Genomic DNA, 18,444 nt, shown 5'->3' with positions numbered 1-18,444 from the left:
GGATTCTAGAGCATTTGGACCAGTGCTGTCAGGTTTATAGAACTTTTCTAAGACTATTCTCCACTTGAGAGAGACCAAGATTGAAATGGAGGTCACCACTGTGGATTTGTTTGAAAAAGACCATATTACTTTTCATACAATAGACTTCACTGTTTCTCTATTGCAATAAACTTCGCTTTAGTAATGTGATTTCCAATTGTCATCTTGGGTTTAACTTTTGTTCGATCACAGGTTAAGAGTACCTTTCATAAAACTATACTAAACCAATTTATTAACATACTCTTCATTATATGGATTGTACATGATAGGGAACTTATTGTTCCTTATTTGCACCATTAATTTAGATATTGGCCATTATTCCCAAATAGGTTTTCTAGTTCTCCAGCCCCTTATTTATTTATTTGATTGACTTATGATTAATTGATTTCTATACCGCCCTTCCAAAATGGCTCAGGGCGGTTTACATTAAAACAAAACAATTAAAATCAATTAGCAGTTAAAAACAGAGGTTGAAATACACCATAAAACAATAACAGTTAAAACATTCAAAACAGATTAAAAACCCTGAAACACCAGGTTACAAGGTTAAAACCATTTACAACAATTTAAAAACTCTGAAAGGCCAGGTCAAACAGATAGGTTTTAAGACTGACCTGGGGCTGGCTACCTCACTTTCTCAAATACTAAAGGTTTTAAGCTTTCTGTCCCCAGGCAAATGAGATGTTAACGAAACACTTTCAAGCAATACTGAATCACGACCTCCAAGGCAAACAGAGATTCAGCTATCATTTCTTGTGCAAAGAGATCACTGAAACACGGCTTTCATTTTAGAAAGTGATTCATGTTTAATCCTCTAAGAGTTCTTGTTATATATTTGGAAAAAATGAAATTTTATAACCCACCTCAATAAAAACTGTGCGACCCTTGGGCTCTGTACAAAGAAAAGCATGTAGGAAGTCCGGAAGGGACGTGTGTTGCTGTTGCTGAAAGTATACTCTCGCCAAGTCGTCTGCCAAAAAGGAGCCCAACCGTGAGTTTCCAAGACGGACTACAGAATCTGGGGTTGCGCAGTTCAGCAGCACCAACTTGGCCTGTTCCTGGACTTTTGGCATCAATTCCTCAGGAGAATATTCTCTTTTCAACTTCTCCGTTACCTGCAGGACAACTGAGGCACAGGTGTCAGAATGGTAGCCAACAAAGACATCAGAAGGGGTATATTCCTGCTGGCCCATAAACTGCTTTTCTGAATCAACTGCCGTGAAGCTCTTCACCCACTCCTCCAATTCTTTCACAATGTCCTTCTGCCTTTTGTCTAACACAGTATTGATATCCAGATAATGTTTTTCAAGCCTGTTGATCAACGGAATGGGGAACTGCTTGTACACCACCTCTTTCTCTTCAATGACAATCAAACGGAATTTAGGATGAACTCTGCATTTCACTCGATGGGTCCCTAGCCCCAAGTCAACATACTTCTGATCAGCAAGATGAACATAATACTGGTTGAGGGCATCATAGAGGCTTTCGTAGAGATTCTGCAAGTTGAGAAGAACCACCATCTTCCCGGTCTCCATGCAGATCTTCACTCGGTTGATATTTCTGCAGATCTGGGTATATTCCTGGTCTCTGGGAAAGCTGGAACCAAAAATGATTTCTGGCTGTTGTGTGCCTTTGAAAAATGTCTGCTGGAGGATTTGAAGCGCGGCATAGTTTTCTGTTAACACGAGCAGGTACCGGCATTCACCATCCTGACAGTCACTGTAAATATTCTGTTGGATCAGATCAGTTGTGCTGATGTTCTCGACATCTGCTTTCTCTGGGATCTTAGACATAAAGATGTCCAGGGCCTCAACACCTTCTTTGCCACTGAAGTTACGAAGAACCACCTCTGCTATCTCACGGGGAGAGGGCTCTCTTTTAGACTTTTTTGTCAGAGTAAATATCATTTTTATCAGGCTGTAATAGTCACGCAACCCAAAGAACTCCTTACCTTTACCTTTGCAAATCTTATCGTATGCATTTGCAAAGATGGGAAAGAAATGCTTAACTTTCTGCAGAATGAAAGGTGCTGAAGAACAGATACCCTTTGCACTTTCTAGGAGTTCCTTCTTGTTTGGGTCTCCACGAGACACAAAGATACCTCGATTCATCTTGGCAGGATCCAGAGCCCAGTTTGATATCCCAATGAAGCCAACTTTCTTATGAGGGAGGGGGATGTCATCAACACATCCGTCTTCCAAGAGCGGGTGAAGGGTCTTCAGAGGCATTTTGGGGGAGTCTTCAGCCAAGCCAATTTCATCTAGCACCACCACGGAGACGTACTCCTTCAGGTTCTTCCCTTCTTGGAAACGAGCACAGTGCTTGAAAGTACTGATGATTCCCTCAGGGGTGGAGTGTGGGCTGCACTGGAAGGACACCAAATGGATCTGTTTCAATTCTTTGTAAAGCTCAGAATGTGCTGCTTGGCCTTGCATGGCATCGGCCACAATGGTTTTGGCCAGAGATTTTGAGCTGCCAGGCTTTCCGATTAGGAACAAAGGGATTTTGAGCTCAATGCAGATGACCATCATGAAGACGTTTTCCTTCAGTGCCAAGTTCCTTGCTATTCTTTCCCTGAGAGGTGTACCACTCAAAAACAGATCCTGAATTAAGCCAATTTCTTCAAGGATTCCCTTTTCATTATCATATGGCGCTGGAAGGATTTCACTGATAGTTTTTCGGTACTCTTTTTTACTTTCCAGGGAGGCATGGTAGCAAACACCAACTGAAAGCACCAAGGACCAGATGACTCTGTCTCTCCTGATGTAGCCTTTAGCAGTCTCCTTCTCTGCAAGATACTTCTCCATATGTGTCATTAGCAGTTCATTATGGCTGTAAAACCATTTAAAGACTTCCACGCACCGTTCTACATCTCGGAGACTGATAAAGCTGCATTCGTCATTCCTTTGCCGCATATATGTCTGGGACTCAAAAAGCACCTCTGTTATTGTCTTGAGGTTAGCATCAGACATTCGTATTGACCTAGTAAGTCTTTGCACAATCTGCTGGATATAGAGTTTTTCAGTAAAGTTGTTCAATTGCCCAAAATCCCACACTAGAGGTATCATGCTACCAGGGAGTGCGTGGACACGGTATACAAGCTGCCTAAGAGGAATGGAACCAAGCTTGTCCGTGGTCTCCTCTGCTTTGACTCGATAACCTAAGCCAGATGACTCCAAGCGTTCAATCATCCTTTCTGTGTGTTTACGGTATGGGTTGCATGCAGCTATGATCTGCAAGCCTGAGTCGCAGATCAAAGGCTGCCCATCCACTGTGCGGTCACACAGGACTTCCTTGATGCTGCTGACAGCTTCGGTAGTGTTGGCTTCATCAAAAAATAAGATGGTGTCAAACTGGTAATGCTGTTTGTTCTCAGTAGCAAGGCCTTCTGCTTCCCTGACTTTAGCATAGATTGTATCTGCAGTGGTGCCTCCGTGGACTTTGATGAGCTTCATGTTCTCAGCACTGGCACCGCTCCTACGCAGTTCGCACAGGAATTTTATAAGTCTGGTTTTTCCACAGCCAGTTTCTCCCATGAGGACTACAGGAATCCCACACCTGAATCGCATTTCAATGGCAAGAATCTTTAGGATATTGTCTGTTGTCAGTTCGTATGTTTCATCAGGATCAATTGGCCACTGGATTCCTAAAACCATGCAAAGTTTCTCAATTTTCTCATGTCTGGGCAATGCATCAAAATTAACATTAAAGGGGACTCTCTGAAGGAGCAATCCTTGGTACAGCTGCGTGGTCATCACATTACTCTTGATGACATTTCCGTTCAAGGGATTGATGGCATCAATGCTACCATTAGGATGAGGCTGGAGATGAAACCCAATGAATGTCATGGATACAGAATCCTCATTGAAAAATATATATGGGTGGGGTTCAGACTCCCACTTTTTCCGAATGCGGAATGGAAGAAGATCTTCTTCTGTGACTCCTTCCATGTCAAAAGACTGTCTTCCAGGGCTCTCATCAGAAATATTAAGTGACGGTGTTGCAAAATCCTTTGCCATTAAAATCATAAAGGTGACCACAAAGTTTTTGAAGCCCTGCAAAGTGTCCTGTACAAAAGCTGCATTACAGAACACAGACGTTTCACAATTTCTCAGCTGAAGGTTCAGAAACCAAGCAAAGTTCCTTAATTCTGACCATGAAGGATCTATCACTCCACAATAGATCAGGAATAGCTGTAGGCATTCTTCTGGAGTCCCTTCAACAGAGCCTTCTTCATAATTAAATGTGTCAAGATTCTCATTTCTGTTGGATCTTCTCAAGTACTGGAATGGTCTCTGAAAGGCTTCATTATAGAATGCTTCCTGATCCATGCCTGGGTCTGATAAGTCCTGGGAAGGGTTCCTCTGGGTGTCCATTTCTAGTACTTCCTTGGGAGATCTACAGGTTATTTTGGGGAACATATCAAGGAAGTTGTACTTCAGTCCTGGAGAAATCTAAAAGAAAGAAAAGATAATATTCTTGTGATGTCACAAACTTCATTTATTTCTTCCTTTCTCAAAAGGTACATCACTTTCCCCACAGTATTCCCATTTTGAATTACTGCCAAGACTCAATTTTCAATAGGGCATATAACCACTTTAAAAAACAACAGCTCTGTTCTGTTCACCCTCTACATTTCATCAGTTTCTTTGATGTTTTTCAAATCTGAGATATGAAATGTTCTCCCCAGTTCTCTGTCACAAACTAAAAATCTGAAGGAAAAAAGTCCTAACTTTTACCTTCCATTGCAGATATTAGAACACATACATATTAGAAGTGGCATTGGTAGAGTAGTGACAGCAAAGGAAAGGATGGAAATTCGAGTTTCTAACTCCTCTCAGTATTTAACACCATCCTCAAGAGGAGAAACTAGCCTGATCCAGTATTTTGCTCTGCTTAAAACAATGGCCACATACTTCCATCCATCACTGCTACATATAGAGCAAGTGGCCAGCCAGGGCTGCTTTTCCCAACCTGGCCCCTGTTCGCCTGCTAGCTCAACCTGCCATCATCTCCAGGCCCTGAGGAGGAGGAGGGTCATGGGTTCTATGATGAAAGGCTGGCAAGGTGGACTGTTTCTGCATCTTCCAATATTCTGTTATTGAGAGAGTGAGAAATGTTGGAAACAGTCTTCTACATAGGATTCTAACTTTCCTAGAGAATAAATTATGTAAAATTGCAATCAAACTGAAATGTTTTGCTGTGTTGTCATAATGGCAAATTTTAAATGGTGGGGCTGCATGTTAACAACATCCCCAACTGGGTGTAACCCATTCCTCATCCCTCTGTTCAAACGAATCACCACAACAGAACCTTAAGATTGACAATAACAGAAATGAATCACTATGGCAAGGTTGGGCAAGTACACAAATGACCACTCAAAAGCACAGATAAGCAATGCGTTATTCTTCATGGTCTCTGTGAATTCATACATGCAGGTGATCTTACCTGGAACAGTGTTAGCACGATATACATCCAAAACATAATGTTTGGGAAAAGGGGACAGCTGAGTTTTTGTGCCTCAGAGTTTAGGAATAAAAACATCTCTGTTGAAGGCTTGCAGAGCATTTACAGTTCACCTGAGTTTGGATGGAATCTGGTACAGACAATGACTGAACTGGTATGCTAATATAATTGTTAGTATGATCAATTCTGAGAGTCGTTGAGACAACTAAAGGGCTTCTTGCCCAGTTTGAACAAAATGGCATCGGGGGAAGATGCCTGTTGCTTCAGAATGCTCAGTTCTCAGGCCTTGATCAAGACCCACTTGGAGAAAGATGAGGAATTACTTTAAGCCTGCAGAAGAGAAATCTTCCATTGCCTCCTAAAAAAGGCTTCATGGGCGCAACCATGGAGAAAACTTACAGCCTCCTTGACTGATCAGAGATTGCTTCTTTTTCTTTACATATTGTATGAGAACAGCCATTTGTGAGTTAGATGCAATGCACATAGACAGCTTTCAGAAGAGATTCTTACCCAGAAAGGTGTAAGGCAGGGTTGCATTTTAGCCCCAGTTCTGTTTAATTTTCATATATATGCCTTGGTGGAGAGGCTAAGTAATTTAGATCACCACTGTCCAATATTAGCATCTAAGCACATACCTGTACTCCTTTATGCAGATGATGCCGTGATTTTATCTGTCCCCTGTTGGGTGAAGAAGAGCACTGCAGGCTCTTGCATGCTATGCAAGGAAGATTCCTTGCATAACTAAAATCATGATGTTTGCAAAGTCCCCTAAGAAGTTTAATTGGAGTACTGATGGGCTTAAAAGCAAGCAAGTAGACCATTTCAAATATTTTAGTTCTCCAAGCAAAAAGTAGTTTAAATGTGCATAAAGAGTTTGTAATGCAAAATGCCCAAAACAGTTTCAGCATCCTTGGCTTTCCCCCGAACTAAAAGTGGATATATCCCAGCTACTATCAAACTATATGAAGCTAAGTGTTAGCCAATCTCCTATATGGTGCCCAATTTCATATCCTTAGAAACAACCCAAATCAAGTTTTTGAGAAGCTTATTTCAAGTGCCTTGCTGTGTGCCCATTGTGATTTTACGTTTAGAGGCAGGTGTACCAAGTGTGGAAACCAGGGACTGGCTAGTGGTATGTAATATAACACTTACTTCCCCTCCTAAGGGTGGGCACCTTTGATACTGAAGGATGGCTTTCAATTGTAAGGGAAATTACTAATAGCCAAGAAATTCTATTCACTTGGATTATCTCCTGATCTATTGATAGTGTGGAGCCATGAATGTGCCAAGTTAGCCCTCACACAAAGGATCCTAGACATCGCTTTAGGTGGATTCCTTTGGAGGAACAGGTATGCCCATGTGGAGATGGAGTAGTGGAGTCTATAGCTCATGTTTTTGTCTACTGCTGTACTTTTTATCAAAATTCTCATACTTTTCTTCTAGCTTCTTTATTAAGAAATTTTCTAAGCCATTCAGATGAGTTTGTTTGCTTTCTTCTTGCCAACCATGATTCTGACCTTACATATAATGTAGCCAAATTTTGTGTGGTGGCTAATAGAATCAGACAGACTCTAATACTTAATCTAATTGGTATACTTTAGGATGAATTGTTAAGCTTTTTATCTGTCTACTTTGGATTGCTGGTCAGAGACCCAAATAAAACTGAACTGAACCTGAAAAAGACCCTCCAGGTTGCATCATAGGTCCTGTTAGTGGCTGGCCTGCAGGACACCTGAAGAATAACTGGAAGGGGCCTAGAAAGCAGTGTTCAACTTCCATTTCGTCAACTGAAGCCATTCTGGATTTTAGTGGCAAAACAGATCTTGGGAGAGAGCTGGTGTAACTAGATGAGGCCACAGAGGTGTTTTCACTAGAATTAGTTTCAAAAACCAAGGCCGGCAAAGCCAACAGGGAGTGCATAGAATGACACTGGTGCAACTGAGAACGATCCATCAAAGATGATCATCCCACACCTGGGAGGGAAGGCATAGAGCAGATGGCTGGGACAACGAGCTGTCAGTGCATCTATTGACTCTGCCCCCCTGGTCAGAAAGCAAGAGAACTGAGGGAGCTTCCCATTCACAGGAGATGTGAAGAGAGAGACTATGGGACTGCTGAAGTGACTGAGGATGCGCTGGGACTCCTGGGATAGGCTCCACTAGGTGTGGTCAAGGCCTGAGCAGCTCAGCCAGTATGCTTGCACGTTGAAACACTTGTTATGTCATATGCGACTAAGGAGTGGAGGAGAAGTAGCACTTTCTGATGTAAGGAGTGGAACCCAATCCACCCTGCATCTTGATATGGGCCTTTGCCATTGTTTTGTCTGTTCTGATGAGGACGTTTCAGCAGGTAGCAAAAGGCTAGAAGTATGTCAATGTCCCTGAGCTCCAGCCAACTTATACACATGTGGACAAATTTGTTGGTACCCTTACAGTGCACTGAAAAGGTGTTTTATGCCTCTTGAAAAGCGATTAAATGAAAAGCAATTGTCCCATGTATACCTGCATGCCTTTGATATGTCATCGAGTAAAGCAAAGCAAGTGTAAAAAGAGATAAAGTATTGTTTATTCTACAAAGATATTCTAAAGTGGCCTGGACACATTTGTTGGTACCCCTAGAAAAGATCATAAATAATTGGATTTGAGTGATTTTTCAAATTAGTTGTTTTCTTTAATTAGTATCACACATGTCTCCAATCGTGCAATCAGTCATTCAGCCTACTGAAATGGAGAAAAGTAGTCACTCTGCTGTTTGGTATCATCGTGTGTCCCACAATGAACATGGACCAGAGAAAGCAAAGGAGAGAGTTGTCTGAAGCGATCAGAAAGAAAATTATAGACAAGCATGTTAATGGCAAAGGCTATAAGACCATCTCCAAGCAGTTTGATGCTCCTGTGACAACAGTTAAAATATTATTAAGAAGTTCAAGGTCCATGGAACTGTAGCCAACCTCCCTGGACGTGGCCACAAGAGGAAAATCGACCCCAAAATGGGCAGAACGATAGTGAGAATGGTAGACAAAAAGACAAGGACAACTTCCTAAGAGATACAAGCTGAACTCCAAGGTCAAGGTCCATCAGTGTCTGATCGCACCATCCATCGCTTTTTGAGGGACAGTGGGCTCAATGGAAGAAGACCAAGGAGGACTCCACTGTTGAAATAAGTCCCAGGAGAATTCCACTGTTGAAAGAAAAACATAAAAAAGCCAGACTGGAATTTGCTAAAATGCATATTGACAAGCCACAACGCTTCTGGGAAAATGTCCTTTGGACAGATGAGACAAAACTGGAGCTTTTGGGCAAGTCACATCAGCTCGATGTCCACACACAGAAAAATGAAGCTTTCAAAGAAAAGAACACCATACCTACTGTGAAACATGAGGAGGCTTGGTTATATTTTGGGGCTGCTTTGCTTCGTCTGGCACGGGGTGCCTTGAGTCTGTGAAGGGAACAATGAAGTCTCAAGACTATCAAGACTTTCTGGAGCAAAATGTACTGCCCAGTGTCAGAAAGCTCTGCCTCAGTTGTTGGTTCCTAAAATCATTTCTCTTGGAACAGACTGGATGGGACCAACTGATGAGGTTGACAAAATTCTGGCAAAATCACAACTGACCTGTACTTCTTTTATATATCCTGTTGCAATGGAGGAAGAGACCACCCTCATGGCCTGCAGTGAGGTCTGACCTATGGGTCTCACTCCAAAGTTCCCACCATAAGGCAAGGAGATAAGCTTGGCTCTGAAGACTGGCTGTGGGAGATGATTAAATAGTGGATATGAGACTGGACAGATGAAAAAATATTTCCTGCAGGAGAAAGATTCTGCCCCATTAAATACTGAATACTACTCCCAAAATGTAGCAGCTGACAAGGTGGCTCTTTTGAGTGTTGATGGTATGTCTGTGTTTGCAAACACCTGGACTGTAATCTGAATGCTGAATAAGATCTGGTTGTGAGTGTGTGACCGGAGGAGAAGCTTGTTACTCCTAACTATATGCATCTTTCTTATTTCTTAGATGAGCAATGAGTGCATCTAGATACTTGAGCACTCTTGAAGACTGGACCAGGCCGAAGAGCAAGGCCTTGTATTCAAAGTGTGACCCATCATAGGTAAATATGAGAAAATGGCAGCTGTTGTGATATAGTGGAACATGTAGGTAGGCTTCCTTCAGATATACAGACACTAGCACTGGTGCAATTGCATGGCTTTGGGTGGTCAATCTGAGAGTCTCCGTGGGAATTTCTAATGATGTAGGATTTTGTTGAGAAGTCTGAGATTTAGTATATCCCTCAGGTGTCTGTCCTTTGGGAGAGGGTAAAGAGACTACCAAAAAAACTGAGTTGGTGCCATTACACCAGGACCTTTCCAATGGGCTTCAATGTCCATCAGGTGGCAGATGGCTTAAAGCAACTTTAAGTGTTTTGCACTTAAAGTACAAATCTGCAATATGGCTTTTTTAGATTATTCTGTTATATAACCTTCTTGCTCAGTGCAGAAGACCCATGCATCTGAAGACGAGCTCTCTCAAGCATGCAAGTTGCCGAAACAACTGTCTACTCATGGGAGCAGACAGTCAGTAACTATGTCTGGATCTGCAGGAGGCCAAGGCTCAGATGTGTTGGTTGGATGATCTGGGCTGGAATCTCTGCCCATTCTACGGTGTGCATTGAACTCTCATATCCCCATTTCAGAATGGTGTTTTGGAGGAAAGAGCAAGAAATGGGTGCCAATTTTCTAGGTTGTCTACAGTCCTCCTTTCTCCTAGGAGAGCCTGGATGCAGTAATGGACTGGATGAGGGTGAACAAACAGACTCAATCCAGACAAGTACTGTTGATTGGTGGTTCTGCTGCCTGTTCTAGATGGAATTGCACTCTCCCTGAAGGACCAGATAGGCAAATTTTTATGGGGCAGCTAATTAAGTTTATTTATTATTTATTAACAATAATAATAATAATTATTATTATTACTACAGGAGAGGAAGGAAATGCCTTCTATTTATCTTGGGTCTCAAACAATATTTCTTTAAAGTAATTTCATTATCTGAAAAGGTACTGTGACAAAGTTCATTTGAGATGCAACATTCACAATCCAATGCTTCAGCCACAAATGCCTCCTGTGAGTAGCAGTCCTTTTCTTCCAGATCCCAGGAGCCCCCTTGTTTGTGTTTAAGTCTCCAGGCTTGGAGATCTCACTCTTGATGCGCTCAGGAGCCTCACAGCAGCATTAGCTATCAGTTTGTGGCACATGGGGACAGGTCGCTTAACTGATGGTGGGCCAGTCACCTCTAGATTTGGCTACTAACAAGCAAATTGGAAAAGGGAGCAGATGCATGCCCTCCCTATGTGGGATACCCTAAGTAGACCCCAGAAGTTAATTAAAGCAGGTTAAATGTCAGCCAAGGCCACCCTACACTCGGAGTGAACCTGCTTCAGATCCTCCCCTCCTTTTACAAAGAATAGCAGCAAGCTAATGAGCCAATTAACCCAGCAGGAAGAACGCAGATAAGGCTCTTAGAAGTAAATCTCTCCCCCACACCCCAAAGAGATTGAGTCAGTGATAAGGATCTAGAGATGCACCCATTAAAAGTACTGATTGGATTATTAGATTCTCTGTCCATGCAGATTTCCTCTTCTCACGTCTATGCACTATATTTTCATGACAAACAGCCTTGGTGTGCCTAGGTAATTCCCACATTGTTACACTCAGGAAGAGTGATCAGCAACAATGGAATCTTTGCCGGTTCCACCCAACACACCTATTCAACAAAAAATGTCAATTGGGGTGTTCCCCCAGGACATGTTTTGGGGTATAACAAGCCCCAGTTTCATGAGCCAGGGTGCTGTTTGCATACAATTTACCTTGGAGTCAGTAGCTGCTTGGGCAGTTTACTGTTCACAGGTCACCACACCAGGCTGTGTTCAGTTCTTTGTGACACTCCCCAGATCGGCTTTCTTGCCCAACCTGAACTACCTAGTCTTCCTTGCCAACATAGGAATCTGGTTCCACAGAGGAAGCACCCTTATGGATTCACCTCCATCAACTAATCCCTCCGATCTTCTCTCCCCTGCCTCTGACTGAGCTGTCCCCAAGGAATGAGGTCCTTCGGTTGTTCCAGAAGCCCCAAGGTTTCTTCATCCAGATCAGGTGATATGAACGTTTGCCCCTTGCTGGGCCCAACTATCCCTATTTCCTTTTCTTAAACTCGGCCGCCTCCTTCTCTAAAAGTCTCTTTCTCTTGCCCACCTGGGAATTTATACAATTAGTACTTTAAGCCAAAATGCCTCATGGCTGTTGAATGTATCTTTAAGAATAATATTGCTTTAACCACACATTTCTTTCCACTGTACCCCTCCCTACAATAAATAATTTCCTTTGATTTTGAGACTCAAATCTTGCCTCAGTCCAGTTATTTCCTGGGCCCACAACTTTGCACAAATTAAATATGACGTGGAACTGTCCTCTCTAACACAATTTCCCCATGCAAGCCCAAATACAGATTTAAGGGTGTTCACCAATCACCCTGGGACAGTTTCATTAACACTTGGCACTGAATGCTGAAGCTATGGTCCTTGAAGAAAAATTAAGTGTGTCCAAATTCATGATTGCTACAAAGGTGGATGCTGTCTGAATCTTTAAGAGAGTTTTGCAAAGCCTCTCTGTGGCTGATTGTGAAATAACTTTACCAAGCAAAACATGGCCACTCTGGACAAAATAGGTGAAGCAGGTCATGCCCTTATGGCCAAGGTCCTTGCTTCAGGGACTCACTTTAGGGCAGCTTCTGCCTTGTCTGATTGATCCCTTAGGGTGCTGTCTCCATCTTTCAGCAAAATGGCTCCAGAAATGATGTCAGCTGCTGGTTTATCAATGAGGGGGTGTCTTTAGCTGCTCAATCATGTCCTCTGGAAAGTATAGTCTATTAGACATGGCTAAAATGCATCTGGTTACATGCACTCTGACTGAACCAATTCCTGAAAACACTCAGGAAATGGAATATCATGATGAGAAGACTTGACTTTTGGAAAAACCAGAGCCTTTCGACTGCATTTGTGCTTCTGAAGCACTTGAGGCTGAGCTCTAGCACTGTAATAGCTTTATTAAGAAGTCGCACAAAATTGTTCCCAACAAAATGTCAAGGCAATGTAATGGGCAATGAGGAATCCTTCTCCTCTGACCATTCACCATCTTTTCTATCATCCTCATCTCTCCAAATCAGGTTGGTGAGGGGAGTCAGGTGGTATGTCCATAGTTATCAAGGGAAGATGGTCAGGAGACTACCATTCTGATTTTGAAGAACATGGAGAAAGAAGTAAGTTTCTTCTTGAGACTCTTTTTTTGAATAACTTTAAAAAACTCTCCTCCTCTCTTTCTCTCCAGAAGTCTGAAGAGGAGGCTGAGGGGGAGACATCCCTAGAGTGCTTATGCTTCTAGAAGAGATAGGGCCTCTAGGGGAGAAGAACTATACTAAAACTGGCTGTCTGGAGCAGGCAGCACAGAAAAACTGTCCTGCCTTTTAGAGTCAAGAGCAGTGTTCTCTCTAATTTTTTTTCATCTGTGTGCAGAATGAATTTTGTTCTGGGCCGCAGTATCAAGGCAGTAAGGACATGCATTCAGAATGTGCGGGCATGCATTCAGAAGGGGGCCTTCCTGATTCCACCTGAGTGAGATTTAAAATTAACGGAGCAGACATCAAAAAACACACGAGCACACGCACACCTTAGAGGGAACACTGGTTAAGAGGTGGGCTTCTCCACTTCCTGACTCTTAAATATTTCCCTATTGCCCTGTGTCTGGAGCAAGCAAGTGAGGAGGTAACCAAAATGAGATGCTCTCCTGTACCAAAAGAGAATGATGCTATGTACAGCCACAGATTCCACAGGTGTGACTGTAGAGAGACCATGAAGAGGAGACAGTACAGTGAAGATATATGGTATAACATAATTCAAAAGAACTTCTCAATACAGATATATTAAAATATGTGCAAGTATTTTAACGTTTAAAATACTTTGAAGATGGGGTTCTCAAACTTTGGTCCCCAGATGTCATTGCACTACAACTTTCACCTTCCCTAGCTGTAGGTCATTGTGGCTAGGAATGATGGGAGCTGTGATCTAAGAACATCTGGGGACCTAAGTTTGAGAGCCCCTGAATTAAAGTGTTCCAGGTAGGTTTTGGTGGGTAGTGGGCTACATACTACAAAATGAGCACTGGCAAGTATTAAGTAGTTAGCAGTTATATATCCATATTACTTACAGCTCTTGTTTTTGTTCTTGGCGATAGAGATGCTTCAAGGATTTCTACAACATACAGGTGACACTGTTTCCGGAGCCAGAGCTTCCCATCTATATCTGATAGGTATTGTAAAACGAACAGCTTGAACAGAAATTCTGGAATTCCACTCTGGACCTAGAAGGATACAGAAATGCAATGGACACCCAAGTGATTTATTTATCACATTTTGTACTACCCCATATAAAATTCCTGGGCTTTAATCAGATGTCCTCATTCTTCTTGGCCACTACCAATTATAAAAATGTTCACTGACAAAGTTTTAATTGAGAGGGACAGAGTCCGTGAGACCAACTCCCATTCCTATGTCAAAACGGCAGTATACTCACTGAAGAGGTTATGTCAAAGTGAAATATTATTGGTCGTTTCTGGTACCGAGGGTCCAAATATGGAATGAGATACTTCAGCACTTTGCCTTCATCCACATGGGGATCTATCAGTCGAATAGTTTTTAAGGGCACTCTACAGCCACACAGTTTTGCCTCCATTTTCTCATGCACTCTCTTTACATAGAGAGATTTCCCTGTAATTGATAATAAAAGTGCATTTTTAGCTTTTAATAGTAATAGAGAAATACAAAGATGGCTGATTAGTAAATTACCCAATGGGCTTAACAACAAAAATACAAGGTTGTGGGTGGGTGGGAACTCATCCAGTTTAGTACCTAAAATGTGGACTATAGCTATGTCTGCATAAGTGAGCCAGTGTGGTGTAGTGGTTAGAGTGCTGGACTAGGACCGGGGAGCCCCGAGTTCAAATCCCCATTCAGCCATGATACCCGTTGGGTGACTCTGGGCCAGCCACTTTATCTTACCCTAACCTACTTCACAGGGTTGTTGTGAAAGAGAAACGTAAGTATGTAGTACACTGCTCTGGGCTCCTTGGAGGAAGAGTGGGATACAAAATGTATAATAATAATAATAATAATGAAATATTACTTCTCTGATGAATAAAAATTATTATATTATTATTATTATTATTATTATTATTATTATTATTCAGAGAAGAATCAGAGACGTCTCTACCAAAGCATAGAAGGAGAAACTGCAAGAAATATAGAAACACCAAATAAAGAAGAAACAGTGCAATTCTGGGGGAAATTATGGGACGTTCCAATCCTATCTAATAAAAGGCTTGGTGTCCGTCCGTGGACGGACACCAAGCGTGTGTCCGTGCCTCCCTGGCCTCTTCTGGGCATGCGCGAAGCGCATGGCCAGAAGGAGCCAGGGAGGCAGGACCGCCAGCACCCGGCGGCCATCTTGGGCGGCCAGAAGCGGCCGCCCCGAAGAAGCCGGGTAAGCGGCGGCGGGGGACACTGGCCGAGGCGGCGGCAAAGCCGCCGCCTCGGCCAGAGGAGGCGGCGCGGCCGAGGAGGTGGCAGAGCCATGGCCGAGGCCTGGCCGTGCCGCCGCTTACCCGGCTTCTTCGGGGCGGCCGCTTCTGGCCACCCAGGATGGCCGCCGGATGAGGCGGCAGACAAAACAATGCGGCGGTGGGCCCGGGCAGCGGTGGGCCAGGCCGGAGCCACAGTGGGTGGCGGGCCCAGCCGGAGCCGCGGGCGGCGGTAGGTGGCGGGCCCAGCCGGAGCCGCGGGCGGCGGTAGGTGGCGGGCCCAGCTGGAGCCGCGGGCGGCGGTGAGTGGCGGGCCCGGCCGGAGCCCCGGGCGCCGGCGGGAGAGGCAATGGCGGCGAACGTCTGGAGCGCAGAGCTCCACTAGCGCCCGTTAACCAACGGGCTACAAAACCACTAGTAGATTATAATAAAAAAGCAGGCTGGATGAAAGAGGTCAAAAAATATAACCAACAAATGCAAAATCTAATAATAACACCAGAATTAATAAGTGAAAGAGCAAAGAAAATTAAAAATTGGACTGCTCCAGGCGACGATGAACTGCATGGCTTTTGGCTTAAACACCTAACAAGCCTTCATAAACAACTATCAAAACAGTTCAATCACGTTTTGCAAGGAGGTGATATTGAACAACGGCTAACAACTGGGAAAACTCATCTCATCATGAAAAACCCAGCCAAAGGTGCAGTTCCAAGTAATTATAGACCGATAACCACCTGCCTGCCAACCATGTTCAAATTATTAACTGGAATAATAGCAGGTGAAGTCATGCAACACTTATTAACTAACAAACAGCTTCCAGTTGAACAGAAAGGAAATTGCCCAAACACCAGAGGCACAAAAGACCAGCTGCTGATTGACAAAATGATTTTAGAAAATTGCAAGAGAAGAAAAACAAATCTAAGTGTTGCATGGATTGACTACAAGAAAGCCTTTGATTCATTGCCTCACACATGGATACTAAAATGTTTAGAAACAACTGGTGTCAGCAAAAACATTCAGATATTTATTTTAAAAAGCAATGAGCATGTGAAGTACACAGTTAACAATCAATGGCGAGACACTTGGACAGGTTAGCATTAGAAGAGGCATTTTCCAAGGGGACTCACTATCCCCTCTGTTGTTTGTAATCGCCATGACCCCACTTTCACAAATACTAAACAAAACAGTCCTTGGATACCAAACATCTAAAACATCAAGTAAAATAAACCATCTGCTGTACATGGACGATCTGAAATTGTATGGAAAATCCTAATCAGAAATTGAATCACTGCTGAATACTGTCCGTATATTCAGTAGTGATATAGCAATCGAGTTTGGACTAGACAAGTGTGCTGCATTAATAATGAACAGAGGAAAAATAAGAAAAACAGAAGGAATAGAACTACCCAATGGAAGCAACATCAAGAACCTGGAAGAGAAAGAACATTACAAATACTTGGGCATTCTCCAGGCTGATAACATTGCACACACTGAAGTTAAAAGAAAAATTGGAAGTGAATACATCAGGAGAGTTAGAAAAATCCTCAAGTCCAAACTCAATGGCAGGAACACCATACAAGCCATAAACACCTGGGCTATACCTGTTATCAGATACACTGCAGGAATAATAGACTGGACCCAGGCAGAGCTAGACACGCTAGATCGTAAGACCAGGAAAATAAGGAACATCAATCATGCTCTGCACCCCCGCAGTGATGTGGATAGGCTATACCTCCCTCGCAGCTCAGGTGGAAGAGGAATGCTGCAGGTCCATCAAACAGTAGAGGAGGAGAAAAGAGGCCTTGAAGAAATATATCAAGGACAGTGAAGAAGATGGACTTCAAATGGTCAATAACGAGAAACTACTCAACACCAATCAAACAAAGCAGGCATACAAGAAAGAACAAGTAAAGAACCGAGCAGAAAGATGGAAAAATAAGCCACTGCATGGTCAATATTTGCACAATATAACTGGAAAATCAAACATCACCAAGACCTGGCAATGGCTTAAGAATGGCAACTTGAAGAAAGAAACAGAGGGTTTAATACTGGCTGCACAAGAACAGGCACTAAGAACAAATGCAATAAGAGCCAAAGTTGAAAAATCCACAACAAACAGCAAGTGCCGCCTTAGTAAAGAAGCAGATGAAACAGTGGACCACCTAATCAGCTGCTGTAAAAAGATCGCACAGACTGACTACAAACAAAGGCATGACAAGGTAGCAGGGATGATACAATGGAACATCTGCAAAAAAAATACAAGCTACCTGTAGCCAAAAATTGGTGGGACCATAAAATTGAAAAAGTTGAAGAAAATGAAGATATAAAAATCCTATGGGACTTCCGACTACAAACAGACAAACATCTGCCACACAATACACCAGATATAACTGTAGTCAAGAAGAAAGAAAAACAAGTTAAAGTAATCGACATAGCAATACCAGGGGATAGCAGAATAGAAGAAAAAGAAATAGAAAAAAATCACCAAATACAAAGATCTACAAATTGAAATTGAAAGGCTGTGGCAGAAAAAGACCAAAATAATCCCCGTGGTAATTGGCGCCCTGGGTGCAGTCCCAAAAGACCTTGAAGAGCACCTCAACACCATAGGGGCCACAGAAATCACCATCAGCCAATTACAAAAAGCAGCTTTACTGGGAACAGCCTATATTTTGCGACGATATCTATAATAACCAACAGTATTGATGATAAAATTCAGCCATCCCAGGTCCTTGGGAAGGACTCGATGTCTGGATAAAACAAACCAGTCAACACCTGTCTGACTGTGTAAATAAATAAATAATAATAATAAGCTGTTTTCCCTGGAATGTAGCAGTAACAGATGACGACATCTACACAAGAGTGCCATTTCTGGGGTGGAAATACCTGCACCTCAATTAAAGAGGTAATAACGCTCCCACAATAGTCTAGATCTTGTGAGTAACAAGAGATACAATGAGAGACAAGTGTACAGATTCAAACAGAAGCCTTCAGGCTTGCCACAGACAGCAGACTGAATTATGGGGTGTCAAGTAGGTCTCCCTACACGGGACTGCAGCCTGCTGTTTTAAGCAGTGTACACTTGTCCCTGGCTGCATCTCTTATTTCACCTCTCCCAATCTTTGCATTTATATGCTGCCAATAAACAGAACAAGAGTGAAGAGCTACAATTCAAAATGAAATAAAAATGAACAAAATACAGGTAAGTTCTAGAAAGGTGGTGGGGATAATTCTTTTATCTTTTTTCAGATATTATTTGACCACTAATTAAGGGCTCTTCTGGGTTAGATAGCTTTATGTTTACAGCTATAAAGGACGACATA

General features: G+C 42.8%; 1 protein-coding gene across 8 annotated transcripts in view; it reads right to left on the bottom strand.

The window, feature by feature from the left end:
- LOC128342858 (E3 ubiquitin-protein ligase RNF213-like) overlaps nt 1–18,444 on the bottom strand; it is a 264,364-nt gene that overhangs the window by 111,503 nt on the left and 134,417 nt on the right. For all 8 annotated transcript variants that reach the window (XR_008315206.1, XM_053290892.1, XM_053290891.1 and 5 more), the window contains 3 exons: nt 14,119–14,312; nt 13,754–13,906; nt 903–4,493 (listed from right to left, as the gene is read on the bottom strand). Coding sequence is in view for 7 of the 8 variants with exons in the window: in XM_053290892.1 (XP_053146867.1) it covers nt 903–4,493; nt 13,754–13,906; nt 14,119–14,312 (3,938 nt within the window). In the remaining variant the exon portion in view is untranslated. The remainder of the gene's footprint in view (nt 1–902; nt 4,494–13,753; nt 13,907–14,118; nt 14,313–18,444) is intronic.

The sequence above is a fragment of the Hemicordylus capensis genome, chromosome 2, assembly GCF_027244095.1.
Source record: "Hemicordylus capensis ecotype Gifberg chromosome 2, rHemCap1.1.pri, whole genome shotgun sequence".
In the NCBI taxonomy this organism is placed as follows: domain Eukaryota; kingdom Metazoa; phylum Chordata; class Lepidosauria; order Squamata; family Cordylidae; genus Hemicordylus; species Hemicordylus capensis.
Note: the sequence above shows the minus strand (reverse complement) of the source record. Positions and strands in the feature narration are given on the sequence as shown.